This window comes from Neltuma alba, unplaced genomic scaffold (genome assembly GCF_004799145.2).
Source record: "Neltuma alba isolate B1F8T4 unplaced genomic scaffold, ASM479914v2 tig00013318_pilon, whole genome shotgun sequence".
In the NCBI taxonomy this organism is placed as follows: Eukaryota; Viridiplantae; Streptophyta; class Magnoliopsida; order Fabales; family Fabaceae; genus Neltuma; species Neltuma alba.
In genome coordinates this window covers 23,389-43,678 of record NW_021637593.1, presented here as the reverse complement: position 1 = coordinate 43,678, position 20,290 = coordinate 23,389, and the positions used below count along the sequence as shown (strand labels likewise).

Sequence of the window (20,290 nt, the reverse complement as noted above, 5' to 3'; positions counted from 1 at the left end):
AATACATATTATACATCATGTAAAGAAAGTCAACACAATAATAAATAGAAGGTAAAATTATACATCAATATAAAAAAATTTTCTCACTATCCTATTAATAGGACAAAAAAATATTTTCTTTCTCTGCTTTGTAAATAGGACCAGAAGAAAATATATTAAAAACATACCGGGTATTTGCAGAAAATAATCTGAGCTTTTTATCTCAGTTGACAATGTTGGTGAACAATGAGATGAAAAATTCAGATTATAAAAAATAATAATGGAATCAAAAGGTACTTGAATTTCCCATAATCGTTTAATGCTAATGAACCTCACTGTCTGGTCCACAGAAAAAAACCAAAGGAAAAAAAGGAACCCCGCTGTCAATTCGTGTCACGTGCTATTCCCGTGGCAGTGCCTCGCTCCCGTTTGGCTATTTCATCACGGGTAATTATTTTTTTCTAACGAAAATGGAATGATAAAATATATTATCTGTTCTAAACACGTTCATAATATTTTTTATTTCACTTATAAAAAATATATTTTGCACTTTTAGATCTCTTTCTCTTATTTATATCATTTCAGGATTTTAATAAAAAGAGACTTAATTTGAGGTCATTTTACCCAACCAATTACTCCGGTTAATATAAATTCATTATTTCATCAAACATGAGAATGTATAATTTATGTATATGATGCAATAGTCTACCAAGTTACTCAAAAGTTACACAAACCAAAAAAATTTTTAAATTTTATCAAGAACTCTTATTTAAAATTTAACAACTTTTTAATTTTATCCTATATCTCATGAGAACAAAGTCAACATAATAATAAATAAAAGATGAAATTGTATATTTAAGTAAAAAATTCCTCTCTCTGTCGTAAATAAGACCATAAAGTTTCTTTTGAACCCTCAGAAGCATTTAAAAAAAATACTTTTATATAAATTGAAACAAAACTCTCCTCATATATTTTTTTTTAAATTTCATAAAATTACTTTTAAAAACCAAATCGAAACATCCCCTTAATTCACTGAACCAGTCTTATCATTGGCGTTGCAGTGAAATCTATACCTTTCAAAAGCACTTTTAATGGTTTAGATTTAAAATTTTTAAATAATCTTACAGTTAAAAAATATCATTTATTTTGAATTATTTATAAATTAAAGAAAAACATTTTTCAAACAACAGAAATTTTAAATTTTAAATCTTAATTATCCGTATTAAATTTGAACGATTAGGACTTGATGAGTATCAAGATACTCATTATTATGATAAGCACTGAAATAAAAGACTTAAATTTAAACAAGTATAATTATAATCAATGAGTGCAATATAGTTTCATTATGTGCAACATATTATCAATGATATGTAACAATTATCAATATGAAAGTCATTTGTATATAGCGAAAGATATGTTACAATCACGGATCTTACTTGTACGGATCTAAATTCAGGTTTTTTTTTTAGCCAATTCAATTTTCAAGCAGAAATTTCTTACCAAATTTTCCTATTTTTAATTTTATATGGGACTGTAGTTGGTTTTACATAAAATATAAACTGTACGAATTTCCGTTCAGTCACAAATCTGCCATCAAATTGAGGCCCCACAACGGCCCCACTTGTTCTCACCATATAAGCCCCCGCTTTCCCCATTCTCACCCAACCCAAACAGCCCCAAATCTCCCCCCTCCCTTCCTTGCCCAACACACCGTTTATTCACGCAAGAAGAGCACTGTTCATTCTCTTCTCTCTAAACTCGCTTCCCATGGATGATTTGATCATCCCTCCTTCTTCCTCGTCTTCTCTTCTCTCTCTCCCCCGAGATGCCCAACCCTCCCTTCAGCAAAAGCTCCAATTCCTTCTCAACAGTCAGCCTCATTGGTGGGTCTACGCCATTTTCTGGCAGATTTCCAACGACGACGTCAATGGCAATCTCCTCCTCTCCTGGGCTGAAGGCCATTTCAATGGCACCAAGGACACCTCCCCTCGTCTCTCCAGTTCCGGCGCCACTCCTTCCGCCGCTCCCCATTACACAGGCCTTCATTCTGACAGAACACGCCTCATGAACAACATTCACTCTCTCGTCGGCGATAATTCCCCCAATATCGCTAACATTTGCAGCGACCTCCACGATACCGAGTGGTTCTACGTCATGTCCTTGACTCGCACCTTCTCTGTCGCCTCCTCTGCTTCTCTCCCCGGCAAGGCCTTCACTTCCGGTTCTCTGCTCTGGCTCAACAGTGACCACGACCTTCAATTCTGCAACTGTGAGAGAGCCAAGGAGGCTTACTTGCACGGAATTGAGACACTGGTCTGTATACCCACCGATCACGGAGTCATCGAAATGGGCTCCTCCGATCTCATCCCGGAAAACTGGGCTCTCGCACAGCAGGCCAAAGCTCTGTTCGCGTCTGATCTCATCACCAAGCAACCCAACAACAACAGCCTGATTCAGTTCTTCGATGATCAGAACATTTCCTTCGCCGATATCGGCATTATAGCCGGCATACAAGAAGAAGAGGACAATTCCAACGTGCCCGACCGCAATAACAGCGCAAGGAATAATAACAGCAGGAAGAAGACGGAACAGAGGAACAAGGCCAATTCGGGATTCAAGTTCGGGTTTGCGGATTCGGAGCATTCCGATTCGGACTGTAATCCTTCCATAGAAAAAAGAACCCCAAAGAAGAGAGGGAGAAAACCCGGTCTGGGCCGCGAAACGCCGCTGAATCACGTGGAGGCAGAGCGGCAGCGACGGGAGAAGCTGAACCACCGGTTCTATGCGCTACGCGCGGTGGTTCCGAACGTGTCCAGAATGGACAAGGCTTCTCTGCTATCGGACGCGGTGGACTACATCAACGAGCTGAAATCGAAGATCGAGGACCTGGAGTCGCAGGTTCAGAAAGAAACGACCAACAACAATAACAGCAAAAGAGTGAAAACGGAAATGGCGGACACAAGCACTACTGCAGACAACCAGAGTGCGACGACTTCAACGGTGGAGCAAACGACGACGACGACGTCGGGAGGTGGGAACGCGACAGGGATGGAGGTGGAGGTGAGGATGATGGGACCGGAGGCAATGGTGAGGGTCCAATCGGAGAAGACGAACCACCCGGGGGCGAGGCTAATGGGAGCGCTGAGAGACCTGGAGCTGGGGGTTCACCATGCGAGCATGTCGTGCGTGAATGAGCTCATGCTGCAAGACGTGGTGGTGAAGATTCCTGAAGACTTGAGAAACGAAGACGCTCTCAAATCTGCCATTCTGGGGCGTCTGGCTCCCTAGAAATTCAGCCTTCATCATCACTCAATATTCACCACTAGTACTAGATCTCTCCTCTAGTTACAGTAATGCGCATAATATTGTTTACCACAAATATATGAGTACGTACTTCTCTTTGCCGTGTTCAGGTATGGTTTTTTAGGAATATTATAGTCGGTTTCTTTCTTTTGTGGTTTATGTGATGGATTGGTTTCGTATTCATTGTACATAACTCTTCTGGATATTAAAATGCATGTATATGATCATATAGTTCTAATGATCCCGAACTCTTTCGCTCAACTGATGTTTAGCACCTTACTGTTAAGTCTTATCTAAATACGAAATTGTGTGGTCGAACTGTCTTAAGTGCAATGGGCTAACTATCTGTGGTCACAATAATATCTTTTTTATTAAAATGTGAAACACACACACACTAACATGTTAAAGTTGTGAAATATAATGAGAGAGTTGGCGTCTTGGATGACAAATCGTCAATCTATCAATGAATAAATAATATAAAATTTATAACACAACTCATTATTCATAGATTATAACTAATAATACGGTGTTTATCGACCTTATATTACACCCAAGAAATAAAAAGGATGTAGTGTGGTTTTTGAAGTTGTGATGGTACCACCTCCGGTTCTTAACGTATATAAGACCTTGTTTAATTTTTATTTCGGTTCTAAATATAAACCCCAATCCATTTTGTCTCTTATATTTATTTATTTATTTTTCCTTTGAAGTAGTCCTTTTGTCTTTTTTGAGTTTTGAAAATTTTGGGACGAATAAAATTTTAAAAACATCCTTGGATTCATGGCATAAAGTCTCTAGATCCGTGATGTCCGAGTGAGGCACACAACCCCCAACCACGTTATTGGCAAAAGAGGCAAGTGTACAACTACGTTCGTTGAATTTGTCGGCAAAATTAATACTCCTCCGGTTTTAAATAGTATGCTTATATTATATTTAGGAACAGATAAATACTACTAAGAGAAATACTACTACTGTACTAGCGTATAATAAACAAATGTTTTATATATGAGCACACATTTCTTTCCTTTATCTTCCATCCATATCATTGCTAAAAATTGTACATGCCGTCACTTTAATTATGGATCATCGGCAATACAAGTTCCAATCATGCTAGTATTTTTTATGATAATTTCTTGACATGTTTTGTTATATATATATATATATATATATATATATTTACGAGTCATTTGCAATATTGATCGCACTATCATCAATTTGCATGAAGGTCAAAGGTCGCCCGTTAATCTATCTACATATCTATTTAAGATTCATAAAAATCAGATTATTTTTAATAAATTACATCTGCAAATTATCGCAGGTTTATAGCCCAGATAAACTTAATTATGGAACTCAAAACTTAGAACTATTCCTTCGTGTATGTTGCTCATCACCTTGTCAAAGTACGGAATTATAGCATGCGTGAAGCTTTGGATTTAATTTTGATTTAAATAGTATATCGTAAATCATATAAATATAATAGCATTTTAAAATGTGAAATTAAAGATGGATATCAAGTTTTGAGAGTATTGATTACCATAATATTATGGCGCATCTCTACCGAAAATGAAAAGCACACTTTAACATACGTGCTGAAGCTAACACCGCAGAAAATAATAAGGACCAATATAAATATCAAATTAAAAACTTCATGAAGCGCGCACACAGAAAGGAAATATGTAGTCTGTATATATAAAGCGCGATTTTCTTGAAATAATTGAAAGAAAATATCTAAATTTATCTAAACTTAAAAAATGATTTTATTAATCGGCGGCCAACATGTGCTGTCGAGAGATGAGAAAAAATTATTAGATATTCTTGGAGTACAATATCATCTGTATTCTAACCAGTCAGAATATTCAAAATCAAATAAAATGTTTTATTTTTTCAAGGCATATGTACAAATTTTCTCTTCTTTTTTTTTTTTTCCTTTTTCTTATATGAATTTTCTGTTCTCAATTTATCATTTGAGTAATTTCTGTTTACATCTTCTTCTTCCACGCTTGGTCTATGTTTATTGGGGGAGAATATGAATGATATGACATCCTTAAGATATGAAATAGTTTCAGGTCGAAAAATTGAAAAGCGCTCTTAATTATGACTTGTCATTTTATTATAATTAAAAAAGCGAGTTCACGGACATCACATCTTCCTCTCTAACATCATTAAATAAATAAAATATTCTATTTTATTAAGATCTTTTGCTAAAATTAAAACATAAATAATAATGCGATGCTATTACTATGGGAGCATCTAATTTAAAAAGAATTATCATGTTTGTGTGTTCTATTGATCTGGTGGATTTATTATTTTTTGTGAACATAATTTTTTTTATTAAAGGCAAACTAGTATTTGTTTGTTTTTAGCGTCTTAAAAGCATAACTTTTCCAAAAAAAAAAATCTCTGATTTTATTAATTTTGAGAGAGGTGATCAATAAAATGTGATAAATGTTTCGATACGGATTGATAACATAAAAATTACAGGTGAGCCATGTGCGTAGAATTTTCCATGTCTCCTTATATGTGGTGTATAATATGAAGATCTATCCTATTCATCATCCATCAATGCTCTCTCTCTATATATATATATATATCAGATATTTGATATTGTCGTATTACCCACAGTAATTCACATTTTGAAATTGTTCGTTGGGCACTATCAGATGCTCCTCCCCTCCTTCATATAAAAATTAATTGTTGATCAGTTGATTTTAATTCTAAATATAAAATCTATTTATCATATTTATTAATTTTTTCTAAATTAACCCTATAGATACTCATCCAACCATAATCAAGTAGGATATTAAGAAAGATGATTATAGTATTTTAGAAAAAATATGTCATATTTTTTTATAATTAACTAACTTACCAACTTCATTAATTTAATCAAATTTGTTAAACAGATCTTATATTAAGAGTTAGGGATAATATTTGATATTGTAGGATTACCCAAAGTAAACGAACCAATCAAATATTTCCTGGGGCCACCATGAATATGCAGATATTAATATTGCAGAAATAAACCAAAAAAAAGAAATAAGGGATTGAGGAAATAAATAGAAATTGAGGAATATATATATATATATATGCATATATATATTGAAAGAGACAAAGGAAGGTGCATGGGTGGGACAAATGAATTATAGATATGAGAAATGTAGGCTACCACAGGGCATAGCAATAAAGAAGTGACATGTGCATGTGTAATATCATATTAGGACGGTTTGGTTATAAAAGAGAAAGGGTGAATGATTCATTATATATGTTACCCACAACATGGAACCACCCCACTTTGATGTTCCTTCTCTTTATATTTTTAGACACATCAACGCCACGTGTTCCATTTATCCCACTACTATCCACGTCAATATAACGCAGTAAATAAATCATCACACCAATGAGATGCTTTATTTAGACTGAGGAATGGAAAAAATTGATGAAACGTGGAGTTGTGAAATTTGGGGAATGAACTCGTAAAAATATGGGAGAAAAGTGTTGTGAATAAATCTGTAAAATTTGAAAAACTCGTGATATCATTTTGTAAGCATCCAAACTTGGCTTATAAATTAAATTTTCCAGGAGGGCTTATGTTTCAACCAACCTCTCTATATTTATTCAATTCGTGACGTTTTATTCGTGCTCGTTAAGAGTTTGATAATTAATTTACATATAAAAATTAAAAAATTAGTTGACTTAAAAATACTCCAAAAAAATTAAATTAGTTATTTGTAAATAATGAAAGGCCTTGTATGAAAAATCACTTCTTAATAATGACAATTAATAGGGGATAGTTCAAAAAAAAAATCTTGGAGACAATAAACTAATTTTTTATTTGAAATCAAAACAAACTTCTTAATTAGCTGATATGTTTAATTAGGAGGAATTGCAGTAATATGTACTACCTTTGTTTCTTAATATAAGAAATAATTAGAAGTTAGATTTAGTCATAAATACACTACCCTAATTCATTTTGTCTTTCATTTTTTTTAAAAATATTCTTATTGATTGTAATAAGAAATTCTCATAAGGGATAGTTATAAAATACACATAATTGAATATGATAGTTTATGAAGACTAATATAGTTTTGTAATGAATAGTCAATCTAACTAATATTTTTAAATTAATTATTCAGCTCTTATATTAATTATCATATGGTTGTGTAGCTTAATTACAAGTGGCTGCTTGGGACTTTAGGGCACTTACATTTTTATATTTGCGAGTCTCTCTCTCTCTCTTCATGGGACTGGACGTTCCCATCCACGGGAAAGCATCCGATCTCAATTATGGCTTTAATGCTACCCACGTCACCTATCAATCTCAGTGAAATCTCAAAGATCCAATTCTACCACCCGCCCCTATTGGTTCAAGTGCCACGGACATAATTTATCACGCTTAAACAGATGAAAATTTTCTCTGATATTTTTGGTTCTGAGAAAGTATATATTTTTCTCTCAACAAATTAAAATCCTAGAAAAAAAATTATTTTTCCTTCAATTTCCTCTCCACAAAATTCGAGGTGTTAATTTGGTTGGAATAATAGTATAATACGTGTGGAAAAAGGCCGCGATTAATTAATAGGACAAATGATTCACCATCACTTCTCGGAGATAATATTGTTTAACTTTTCCCATGCATGTCAGGAGACAATAATTCAAATAGAAAGCGGTGAAGTAATTGACAAAAGGGCATTCGGCTAAACACAACAACAAAAAATCTTAGCAAAAAGCCAAAATAAAAAAACCGTTGAAAAATTATTGGGCTCTCAGCCATAATAATAAATGACGAAAATCGTTCTTTTTTTTTTTTAATACGGTGACAGTCCTTTGAGCACCCATGTTGTACCCTTTTTTTTATACATTTATATTATATACCGCACGAGGCTATTAGGGTAGATGACTTGCATAAGTTAACCACCGTGACACGTTCTCCCAGAACAAAATGTCCAGTGAAATTGTCCAAGATGATTGATTATTAGATGAGGTTAACACTTAATTAAATTAGTTATTTATAATAAATATATATTATTTTTTAAAAAATATGTTTACTAATCATGTATTTTAGTTAGAATTATATAACTACCACAAAGACTATCTTAAAAAAATAGTTAAATATGAAAAAACAGTGTGGATTTATATCTTATATTTAGAACTAAATTAAATATTAAATTAGTTCTTATATTAAATAGTAGAAGTTATATAACTTCCACTGCTTCGAGACAAAATATATTTCTACATATTCTAATTCAAATAATCTTAATAAGGTAATCGTAAATATCTAAAATAACCATATTTATATCTTATCATGCACTACATCAAATATTATGCAAATAATTAATTGGTCTAAATTTTAAATTACTTAATTGAGTATAACTTTTTTTGCTATCTTTGATTGATTATAACTAATTCTTAGAAGAATTTATTTGATTTTAATTTTTTATAATTAATAATTACATGATTATCAACATTATAAACCTATTATTTTTTAGCCAGAAGATAAACATATTAAATAAGATAAAATATTTTTTTTATATTCAACTAGTCATCATATCATAGTTTACTTAAAACCATAGGATGATCGATCTTAGCAATAGTCAGCAATTGATAATATGGGGATTGTATTTTGAAAAATTATTTTAAATGAGAAAGGCAATGCATGACTCATAAAATCTTATTGGCTAAATAAAAGATTAGAAGATCGAAATTTTCATGACGTCAAATCCAACTATTCCAATGGAGAAATAAGAATTTTTTATGGGACAAAAGTTAAGGATCCTTGTCAGATACATGTCATTGATTTTTTTTCAGATTATGTTTGGTAATATTTGACAATTTGAATACATATTTTTTTATCATAATATTTGTATCAATTAAAAAAAAAAAAAACCTCATCCTTAAAGATGCATGTCCGTTGCCTCCTGCCAAGCATCGCGTCTGAGAAGGATTTTTGTACTTTTTCGGGCCTGAAGATAATGGTTAGTTCAGACGAAGCCGCCCATGCGATGCTGAAAGGGTTGGGCTGGCCCAATTCTCCTGGGAATTTAGATGGGCTCAGCAACCTGCAATTTTAACTCATTATTTTGCCTGCCTAAAAAACAAAACAATGCAATTGTCATTTATTTCTCAAAAGTTGAATGGGATCTTTGTGCCATTGGGTATTCTAATAACATTTATGGATTCAAATACCGAAATTTTTTAGCATTTTTTATTTTGTCAACCCTCCGTGAATATAAAAATAACAAAAAGAGTGCAGCAGAAGTGATTAATTCCTCATAACATGATGATTCAAAGTTTAAATTCTTATTAGAAAATGTATCTAAATTCAATGCTCAACAATACTTTGTACAGGATTATCTCCAATAAGAAGATACTTGTGCTTACAAAAAATAAAAATAATAATTTCAAAATTATAAAAAAAACTACACTTATATCCAAATACAGCAAAAAGATCCATATGGAGTTTAAAAAAAATAAAATTAGTATTAAAACAAGTGTGCATCAAGATTTTTTTTTTAGGGCGCAGGAAATTTTTATCATAAAATTTTTGTAGGACAATATAATGCGCATATTCTATTACAATGCAACATGCATTCAAGAAGACAAGAAAAGGAATAAAAACGTAGAGGATGTTATTATAAAAACGTAGAGTATTATGTAATAAAACCTTTATATCCCCAAAGAAACTGGCAACAACGAACCAAGTAAGGAGATCAAGAAAACAAGAAGAGTGCAAGATCCACCGATGATTTGATATGTCATGGAACAAGCTAGTTATCAATTCCACTCCTTATAAGCATGCTTGCATCTAGGTTTGAATTCTGCTGCTTGCATTAAAACTTTATCAGTGAACTACGATTTCAAAATATTTTTATAAACTTTTTTAAGATTTGGGGGAACTCTTCTCTTGGGATCTAACTCATTTTATCAAGAGCTGATGAGATATCATGTAAGCAGCATCCAAAAAGATAAACACCAAATCAGTAAGAGAGAATCCTCTGCTTCCTTAGCTTGCAGTTATTGTGCCGTGGGCAGGAGACAAACGCTTTGGATGATACTGAAATGGTTGAAGAGAGGAGGGCCTGCAGCTAGAAGCAATTCTCACATGATCACACGATCGTTTTGTAAACTAAGCTTTAGGGCTCTTTCTTTTTCAAAATAATAGTTAATAGTTAATGGATGTTGAATATATAATAAAATAAATTAAACGGTGGGCCTTTATTTATTTTATTTCTTTTGGAGGGACCATGGTGTCAACATCTTGGGGAAAACAGGTATATAAATTTTTCTGGTTTAATTTCTTAAAAATCATCAACTACTTGTCCTGGTAAGCCATTAAGATGAGCCAAAGCTAACTTGAAAGCCTTTCCAACTTCTCATGCAATATGCCAATTGAACCATACATTTTCAATCACTCAACCAACTTCACTTTATTCTTTCACTCACGCTCACATCCCTTCTACTTTTATGTATAACAACTTCCTTATATCTTTTTTTTTTTCCTTTAATATAATTACTACTAAGAAGCAAAAAAGCTAACTAGTGTACAGATATTTTCACATTTCTTTTGCGGTTGCGTAAAGAGTGACAAAAATTGAAAACAAAAAAGGAAAGAACTAGGAAGATTCGATGACCCAGTGCTGACCGTCGATATGAACCTTTTTACCATTAAGAGCTGCGAATAAATCGACGGCTCTCCTCACGCCTCTGTTATCCGCCGCTGTGAAATAATCGTGCCCGAACATAACCCCACCGGGTCTCAGGATCCGGAATCCCCGGTTTATATCGGACCACGCCGAATAGAAGTCGTGACCCGCGTCGATCTCCACCAAGTCGCCGTACACCCCCATCTCGCACATCTTCATCAGGGCCGAACCGCTCGAGAACGGGACCGGCACGATCGACTCCGTCGCGTTCGAGCTCACTACGTTCTGCATGAACTGGTAGTACAGCATCACGTCGCCGTTTACCATCGGTATGTCCTTGAACCGCTCCCTGAACCCGGCCCACCCGCGGAAATCGTCCACGCACAGGATCTGGCTTTGCAGCCCGAGTCGCCGGGTCAACTCGGCCATGTGAAGCGCCGATGCGCCCAGGAATGTGCCCACTTCGATTATGGTTCGAGGCTTCACTCGACGAATGAGGTTCTCGAAGACCGCGCCTTTGGAGCCCCACCCTTTGACCCGCTTTCGACGGACTCGCTTTGCCGCGTGCTCCGGCGGGAAATTAGTAAAAGGAGATGTTCCGTTGAAGAGGTAACGCAGGAGCGTCGGGCGGACGAGGTCGGGATGGATCGGGTCGGCGCATCGAGCGGTGACCCGAAAATAGTTCAGATGGGTACGTGTAGAATTGGTGAGATGGAGCACAGGTGTATAGTAGGTTGAAGAAGAAGAAGAAGAATGAGAGGTTAGTCGTGTTGTTGGTGATGGCGAGGAGGTTGAAGAAGAAGGAGCGGATAGGTAACCGAAGGCGTAAGTTAGCAAGAGGAGGAGGAAGTACGCGGCGGGTCTTGCTAATTTGACGGCTGTCGCTGGTTTCTTCTGGTAGTGATGATGGTGATGCTCTGTTTTCATGTCGAATTTGTTTGTTCTGTGTGTCTCTGTTCGTTTTCAGTAAATTAGGATGGGATCTGTTGTATGGACAGACGAAGATTGAGGATACAACAGGAATTTCCGACAGGTTTGAATTGTCGGTTTATTCGAGGTTTTGGCCTTGATTCTTACCTGTACAAAGTAGCGAGTAGCGACAACTAGCGACCACAAAAGTGAGGAAAAGGAAGATAAATACAGAGCAAAACAGAGGACACAGAAGCAAGTTAAGCGTGAAGATGGAGATGAAGGTGACTTTGATTTTCTTCTATAAACGAGTGATGGGGGATTGATAAGCGTTGATTTCTATTGGTCAAAGAATTAGAATCTTCTCTCTGGATTTGATGGGTGAGGTTTGAATTCCGCAATGTGAGATATATAACATTGGAATTTGATGAGTATTGAATTGATTACCATCTCTACCTTGTTTTAGAAGTTATTTAAAGCTTACATGCTTTAAAAAAAGATACTCCGTGGGTGTTTAATTTATTGCAATCAAATTGATTCTCGAATTATTAGAGATCATATTCAAATGAATACTGGGCGAGATATCCATCTCATTTGCATACTCTCCTCCCATTAGAATAATCCAACGTGACCATTCTTATTATTAAGGTGATAGGCTATCTTATACTACCTCCGGTCCTAATTATAAGAGCCAATTGATTAATTTGAGGAGATTAAAAAAATGAGTTAAGTTAGTTATTTGTAATAAATAGATGTTGTCTTTCCTAAAAATATTCTTACTAATTAAGTGTATTGATTAGAACTATCATTATTAGAAGGACTATATTAGAAAAAATGTATAAATATAAGAAACAAAATGGATTGGAATCTTATATTTAGAACTAAAATAAAAATCAAACAAGCTCTTATATTAAAAACCGGAGGTACTATATTAATATTAACGAAAGAAGGGGCCGGCTGAAGGAGTAGTTGAAAGCTTGTTCGTTTCTGCAAGAAACAGAGTGCTAAGATATGAGGTATATCCTTGTTAATTCTCTATGAAAGTGAAAGAAAGCCATTGTTAAGATAAACAGTCCTGTATAAGCGACGTCAGATGGACATGGAAGAAGAGTGTTAATCTGGCATCTGAAAATTTTAAGCCAAGTCTCTATTTTGGAGAAGTAAAATAACATATTTCAACCCCCACTGATCATGCCAAACGGGAACGTCATCTGTTTATTTAATTAACGAAGAAAGCTCCTTAATTTATTGTAATAGCTAACGAATAAAAGACAGAAAGGAATGAGTATGAAGGTAGGAGAGATATAGATGAGTTGCATGCTGCTGGGATGACTCTTGGCATATATTTAATCGTTAAACAAGAGGTTTTCATTATTGTTCTGAGGTGCTTTTTTCCCCCTTACGATCTGTGAATCGTCAGGTACCAGTGAAAACAATTTCTGACGATTTTGTTATCAAATACGTCAACTGTTCAAACAAATTCTGCGCTTAATGCGGAAAACCTTAACTTTTAATTTCATATTCTTACCAATTAGGAGTATGTTACTGAATAATATTGAACTGCGCTTGGAGCTTCTCACTGTCCTTCAATTTCATACCCTGGGGAACACACTTGGAAAATTAGAATATTCCACCCTCCCTTAATTCCGAAGCTTCTTCATAGTGTGTTCACGATTTTAGTTTCAGAAATAGACTTCAAAGTCTAGATGCTTATATTGTGTGTGTTGGATGTCAACAAACACTGAACTGCATTTTCCACCCTACCTTTTGTCCTTATTTAGGTTTATGAGAATCTATATGCATGAATGCATGCAACCATATAATCCATGTCATGTTTTAGATTTGTTAATAGCGTTATCGTTTAAGATATTTGACTTTACCAAACTGTGTATCTTCTTGATTAATACCATAGATCCTTTTAATTTAAAAATTAACTAGTCCCATTACATGATTTTACAATGAATGCATATTCCCGAACGAATTTCAGCTTAAAGAAAAACAGTTTCCAAAATGATATTTCTCGTTAACACTTTTTTCTTTGCTCTTCGTTTGAATGCCAAGGACCACCCATTGTACTTTATCTTCTCCTCGTTAAGTCATTCTACCGGATATCCAACAATCAGAGTCAAATCTTATACATCTCTTTCCTCAGCCACTCACTGAACTTTCCAAAATCCCATAATCACATGATCAAAACCCACGGGTTCCCAAAAGGAGTATAATACTTCGCCTGGTTCAGAGCACCAAGAAATTCCACCCCGTGGGATGGCTACGTTGCCAGAACTTTATTTTAGTCGGCAGACGGCAATAACCAATACTAAAATGATGCAAAGAATCTTTCGATGATCAAACCCAAACTTCATTGAGAACCAGAACAGGATTTTGTCAAAAACCTGCAGAACAGGTGGGTCCTCGAGTAATGAGACATAGCCCATTTTACTTCAAATTGCTCTAGAGGCTAATATTTATTTATTTAACACAACAAAGAAAAAGAGTCTTTAAATCAGCATGAAATTCTGGTAATCGCAAATGTAACAGGGCATGATAATACAAGCCACTTGCTTCCACCGCTTCCTCTTACCACTATACTAAAAACACAAGTTCACTTAGCTAATCTGTTTAACAAGAGAAAGTTTTTGTTCTTTGCTTGACCTATTCAAGATCATCAGATCACACTATTCCTGCCTTTTAAGAGAACCCTACTATCAACAGTCACATGTATTTTATGGAAGCTTACACTATGTCACCTCATTTTGCCTCATCAGGCCCATCACCGCCATTATGCCCAGCACCTGAGCTACCCTGGCCATCTCCACCAGCTGTTCCAGCCTCAGCAGCATCTTGCTTACTAATTCCACGCACATCATTTGCACCAGAAGATGAAGCTGGCCCGCCACTACTTCCTCCAAGAGCAGCCTCACCATGCATCGCATGCATACCATTGTTGATCCCTCCAGGAGGTCTCATTCCCATTTGTGCTTGGATGACTTGCTGGTGTAGTTGCTGCTGCTGTGGATCCTGCATTTGATGTGGATTACCAAATTGCATAGGCATCTTTGGAGGGAAAATACCTTGTTGCTGAGCCTGGGCCATTGCCGCTGCCTGAGGATGTTGCATGTAGTATCCCGGTTGCATTGCAGGACGTGGGGCCATCTGTAAGTGCTTCATACAAGGAAAACAGATTAGAAAAAGCAGTATGTGATATTCGGTAATAACTGGTTATAGTCAATGTCCACCTGAGGAGGCATAGTAGGTGTTTGTGGCTGGGCATCAGCAATTGCAGCCAAGTACATCAAATTCTTTTGAAGTTGAGCTTGGTACCTAACATATAAAAATATTACATGTAAATTACATGAAAACTTGGAACAGATGAATACAAACACACTGGAACATAAATGGTTGTTAAGATAAAAGAGAAATTAGGTTGAAGTCCTGACCAAGTCGTTGGATACGGCTATCAGCCTATACAAATAAAGCTAAAGACGTTATAAAACATTGCTTTTAATTCATGCTATTCTTTCAATAAATATCATTGAATTTGGTTACCAATATTAACATGTCAATAAGCACAAAATAGAAATTGCAAGTAATGCAGGCAAGAGTAATAGGAAAAGAAGTATCGCGTGATGTATGTTTCACTGAGAACTGAACTGGTATCAATACTGAGAATTCAATCCCACGCATCATTTCATTTCAATCGAACATTATATGACATGTATATGATTTCCAATACAACGGAATCAAGTGAGCAGAAGGTTTACACCAGAATTCCTATCCGCTTATGATTCAGGAGTTTATGCACTGTGCAGAGACACAACATGGCGGTTGACAATGAGAAAATATATGTGCCCAATCACATAGCACTAATGGTAAGCACAAAAAATCAGATTGTTGGCACAGAACCGATTAAAAGCACAGAGAAAAATTAGAAGTGACTTACTGGGCACATTCAGCAAGCTTTCCAAGATTTTGATTGTCCAATATTGCCAGGATCAACTTCTTATTTTCATCAAGATACTGCATCGCGTAAAAGGGCATGTAAAATTTCAAATTAAATAATGCAAATTCTTATTGATTGCCAGGGCATAGCAAGCTGACGTTAAGAAGAAATAGACAAATAGTAAAAAAGGAAAACTAACTAAGCTATTATTTACGTAAAAAGAGTATCATTTCCCATAATGGGGTTCTGCCACAATAAGAACTATATTTCCCCAGCACAAGAATGACCATTTCTGGAACAGAGAGAAGGAAAATTTGATGCTAAATATGTTGGCAGTAACATTTCATGCACCTATTTTGATGACACAGTTAAAGATCTAAAAAAATAATAGTTTCAAACTCTTAACTTTACATAGAAGGCTAAAACAATTAAATTAGATCCACCAGTTACAGCTAGATTTATATCATCCTTTATCTCCATTCTGGGAGCAACATACATGTAGATCCTCCATATAGTTCCATAAAATAAAGAACATTCTTAGGGCCTGAGAAGTTTAAGATTACATAAGCCACCAATTAATAAGAGGCTCTCATGATACCTTCCTTAACAATGGATATATCCAACGACAAATCTAAGTTTAAGACTCTAGATGGATGCGAGCCGCAACAGAGCTAAAGTTCACACACAGGGGAAGTAACAGTCAAGCTACAACTCAGACCATGGATTTCTCAGTAAGTAATGGGAAAGAACTCGACACATGAGATGAAACATGATAGTCACTCAATTAGAATGCATGAGAATAAGCTCATTCTATTCATTGGAGAATTAAAAGATTAAAAGATTGGGAAAATGGTCAATAGTTGTAGGCCATGGCATACTGAAATTAATGTATATTTTGTATTGGTGGAAGACCAAGGGAGGTGCTGAAAAGAGAGATAATCGATTGTATTAACAGAGAGTGAAGCCACAATCAAAGAGAAAGCAGATTGAATTCGCCATCTGCCCTGTCAACTGGATGAAGCTCTTATCCCATCTTCCGTTTTCAATTCTTCAGGGCGTAGAAAATCGTAATATGACAGATGCTACTACTATCAAGAGCCTCTCAAATGAAATTGATTAACGAAGCCCTTACATAGCAGCCAGCCCATTATGAAAGACTCGATTTTTAAGCAGGTATGGGCTCTATAATAGAAGGTTCGCGAAGAAGTTTTCTCCACTGTTTTAAGAAAACGGCACAGTTAGTATATCAGATATCTTCAAGAAGCGATGCGCTTCCTTCTCAGTTAAACAATAGCCCCAAAATATACCAACCCTCAAGGCGCCGCCGGAGGCTTCTCAGCTAATAAAGTTATAAATCTGCCAAGTTACCGGATTTCGTTGCAGGCTGCCTGGGAAATAGACAATGGGATTTAAAAAGCGGTACCTTCTGAATCTGCTCAGTGGTTATGTTTGTGGGTGGAAACGAAGGCATCACAGGCATCATTTGCGGTGGTTGCTGCATCTTCCACGCTCGTTATTTTCACTGAAATCAATAGGGAAAAGCCCTAATTCGACAGTCCACAGTAGATAAAACCCTAACCAAAATGCAAATACCCTACGAAAAACCCTCCAGGAAAGCTAAATTCAGAAGAAAAAGAAGATAACACCGAGAGCAAGAGAAAGAGAGATAACCCTGAGTCCTAGGTTAGGAGGAGCGCAAGCAAGACTAATGGTGTCGGATTCTGCGAGATCTTTCGACAGGCGGCGATGTCTCTGGAATTTTAAGACGAGGGCTTAAAAACCGACACAAAAAGGAAAATCAGTGTAATTACCAAAGCTAATTAAGTTTACCGGCTATAGACTGCTTCCGATGGTTTCAAGCTCAATCCAACTATCACTATTTATATGTCTGAGTCTGACGGTGGCTTCCTTGGAGCCTCCCTCGGGAGATTGTTGTCTATTCTGTAGCACGAACATTTGTTTCAAAATCCAAACTTTTCATGACTGAATCCGAATAATCCCAATCATTAAATGAACCAAATTAATGCTGTGTAAATTTTTAATTTTTGATTTAAATGAAATTGTTTCCTTGGCTATTCAAAGCTTTTATTTTTTTTTATGATTCTTCATTATTCCATCTTTGTTTTAAATATTTCCTTTCTCCTATTTATAACCTTCAATTTTAAAAATAAGTGTGATCTATTTTATAAGTTTTAATTTGAAATTTATTTAAACATTTAATATTTAATATTTTTTAAATTTTATTTTTAATTATTTATTCTCTCTCTTTTATCATACTCTCTTGTCACATTTTCCATACATTCTCTTCCAACTTTTATTTTATTTATTATAAGAGTATATTTAAACAATAAAACTATATTTTTCATCTATTTATTAATGTTAATTAATTATTCATTATTTTGAATTAATTATCTAAAACTTATAATAAGGATTGAAGAATGATAAGACATTTTTATGGCCAGTATATATGCAAGATATAACTTTCATTCAAGAAGATATTAATTTTTTTCATTCCCATTATGCCTTTTTGTATAATTAATTACTCCCTCCAATTCTAACATAAGGTATGTGGAGGAAAAGTTTTATAATCCTTTTTCAAAAGCACTATATTGATTATTTGTTACTATTTTTCGTTTTCACCCATATTTATATTTAATGTAGTGAAAACCCTTTTAAAGATATATTTAATATCAGTAAAGTAGAGGCTTTTTTAAATTTTTAGATAAAATTAATTAAGTTTTAAAATTTTATTGGTTGCAATAAAAAAAATAGTTGAAGAGATTTTATAAAAAGTATTTTTGACTTTTAATAAGGGGGGTTTTTAAAAACAATTGCAATTTTTTAATCTTTTTAATAGGCCAACTTCCATTTAATTAGTGTGTGCCCAAATAGGTAAATTGGACTTATACATTATAATTGTGGATTAGATGAATAATGCATATTTTTTACCTTTAAAAAAATTAAAATCTTCACCTCTCCGATTTAATGCAATAAATGACCAGAATTAAGTAAGGTCCTGATATTAAAAACAAGACATTCATACAGTGCAATTAAAACACTAAATTTAAAACAGCAATAAATGTGGGGAGGGTCAAGGTAGGACTTGGGAAAGGTGGGGGATGTAAACAATACAAATACATGTTGCTCTCTTTTTTTGGACTAAATACAGTTTTTTTACTGTTTCAACTCAAATCTATCTTGAAGTTGCCCTATATTTAGATTTAAGACTAAAGGAAATAAACTTTGCCTGTTTGTATTTCAAGTAGGTAATTTTAATTTTAATTTTTCATAACTATATTGTTTTCCTCAAACAATTGGGTTCATAGTTCAAAGGTACTTGTTTACATTTTTTAACGAGACATGGTTATTGAAAATATAAAAAGTATGCGCTAAAAATATGGAAGATAATTATTAAAAAAATTAGAACTTTTTTATTCAACTTTTACTCAGCACTAAAATTAATTAAAAATTAGTGTTGAAAAGACGAAAGATAAGTCAATAAATATTTAAAATGATTGTTACAAAAATTAAAAAAAATAATTATTGAAAATGATAAAGATGAATACTAAAAATATAAAAGATGGGTACTGAAGATAAGAAAAAAATGTGATGAAAAACTAAATAGAAATTATTGTATGAAAAATTACACTAAAAAGTTATTTTATGATGTTGAATGGCATTGAAAAAGTATTTTAGAGTACTACTGGTTTACCTTTACTTAGCAGGCTTTTGAGGAAATTAATAGTGTGATTAAAATTACTCTTGAAAAAAATATTTTATAATACCCTATGTATCTAAAAATATATATATTTCAAATTCAAAGTAGTGGGTTAACCTTAACCCAAATTAGAATGGGCTGAACATGATGGGAAGGCACTATATCACCCCATTGAGCAGTGGGGACTGGAATGGTTGATCCAACAGTATGGCCCAGTTTGGTTCACATTGATTTGAGAGATGGAAAAGGTGAAGAGAGTGGGAAAGACTGAATCCTGGGTTTACGGTGTGTTTGGGATCACGGTAAGAACTCCAAACTGACTTTTTCACCAGTAAAAGTAGCTTTTTGTTTAAAAGAGATGTTTGGATTCACTGTGAAGAGAAATGAACTTATACTAGAAACGGATTTTTTTTTCAGAAGCTTCTGCCTTCAACTTCTCCACTGCGACTGGTTAAAAAAAAGCTTTTCCACTACACATTTCGTGGGGCCCATGAGTGAGAGAGGAGAGAAAATGCATGATGTGAGTTCTTTTTTTTCTTTTTAAAATCCAGCCAATTGGTTTTTAATACTAAAAAAATTATTTTTTGAGTAATAAAATCATTTTAAAAAGTAAATTTATTATTATTTAAAAAATAACTATTTTTATTTTTATAATTTTAATTTTAATTTTTCTCTGACAATTATCACATTATAAACATATAATATAAATATATACTATTTAATAAAATTCATATCCTTTTAAGTCATTTTACATCCAAACTTACTTTTACATTTATCATCCAAACAAGTTTTAGCCTCTCAAAC

At 34.3% G+C, this 20,290-nt stretch overlaps 3 protein-coding genes across 4 annotated transcripts; 1 reads left to right on the top strand and 2 right to left on the bottom strand.

The window, feature by feature from the left end:
* The first annotated feature begins 1,663 nt into the window (after positions 1–1,663).
* On the top strand, positions 1,664–3,561 carry LOC114736189 (transcription factor MYC3-like). The gene has a single exon (XM_028923961.1). The coding sequence runs from the start codon at positions 1,747–1,749 to the stop codon at positions 3,265–3,267; it is 1,521 nt and encodes a 506-aa protein (XP_028779794.1). The 5' UTR covers positions 1,664–1,746; the 3' UTR covers positions 3,268–3,561.
* A 6,950-nt stretch (positions 3,562–10,511) lies between these two features.
* On the bottom strand, positions 10,512–12,287 carry LOC114736196 (uncharacterized). The gene has a single exon (XM_028923968.1). It carries the CDS (start codon positions 11,844–11,846, stop codon positions 10,890–10,892), a length of 957 nt encoding a protein of 318 aa, XP_028779801.1. The 5' UTR covers positions 11,847–12,287; the 3' UTR covers positions 10,512–10,889.
* Positions 12,288–14,262: 1,975 nt separating this feature from the next.
* Positions 14,263–17,708, bottom strand: LOC114736197 (GRF1-interacting factor 3). Of its 2 annotated transcripts, none has more exons than XM_028923969.1 (6): positions 17,599–17,708; positions 17,441–17,520; positions 17,192–17,290; positions 15,769–15,845; positions 15,065–15,149; positions 14,263–14,990 (listed from the first exon to the last, which is right to left on the bottom strand). In XM_028923969.1, the coding sequence occupies exons 3-6, from the start codon at positions 17,267–17,269 to the stop codon at positions 14,577–14,579; spliced, it is 654 nt and encodes a 217-aa protein (XP_028779802.1). In that variant the 5' UTR covers positions 17,270–17,290; positions 17,441–17,520; positions 17,599–17,708; the 3' UTR covers positions 14,263–14,576. The 2 variants fall into 2 exon arrangements, with proteins under 2 accessions (XP_028779802.1, XP_028779803.1); XM_028923970.1 differs by having other exon boundaries at positions 14,263–14,981.
* Between the last annotated feature and the right edge of the window lie 2,582 nt (positions 17,709–20,290).

Excerpts from the sequence above, each read along its gene's own strand:
- LOC114736189 (XM_028923961.1), top strand. The coding sequence starts at position 1,747 with ATGGATGATTTGATCATCCCTCCTTCTTCCTCGTCTTCTCTTCTCTCT.
- LOC114736196 (XM_028923968.1), bottom strand. The coding sequence starts at position 11,846 with ATGAAAACAGAGCATCACCATCATCACTACCAGAAGAAACCAGCGACA.
- LOC114736197 (XM_028923969.1), bottom strand. The coding sequence starts at position 17,269 with ATGCAGCAACCACCGCAAATGATGCCTGTGATGCCTTCGTTTCCACCC. Across the intron at positions 15,150-15,768 it reads AAGCTTGCTGAATGTGCCCA|GTACCAAGCTCAACTTCAAA; the intron begins GTAAGTCACTTC and ends TTTATATGTTAG. Across the intron at positions 14,991-15,064 it reads CACCTACTATGCCTCCTCAG|CACTTACAGATGGCCCCACG; the intron begins GTGGACATTGAC and ends CCTTGTATGAAG.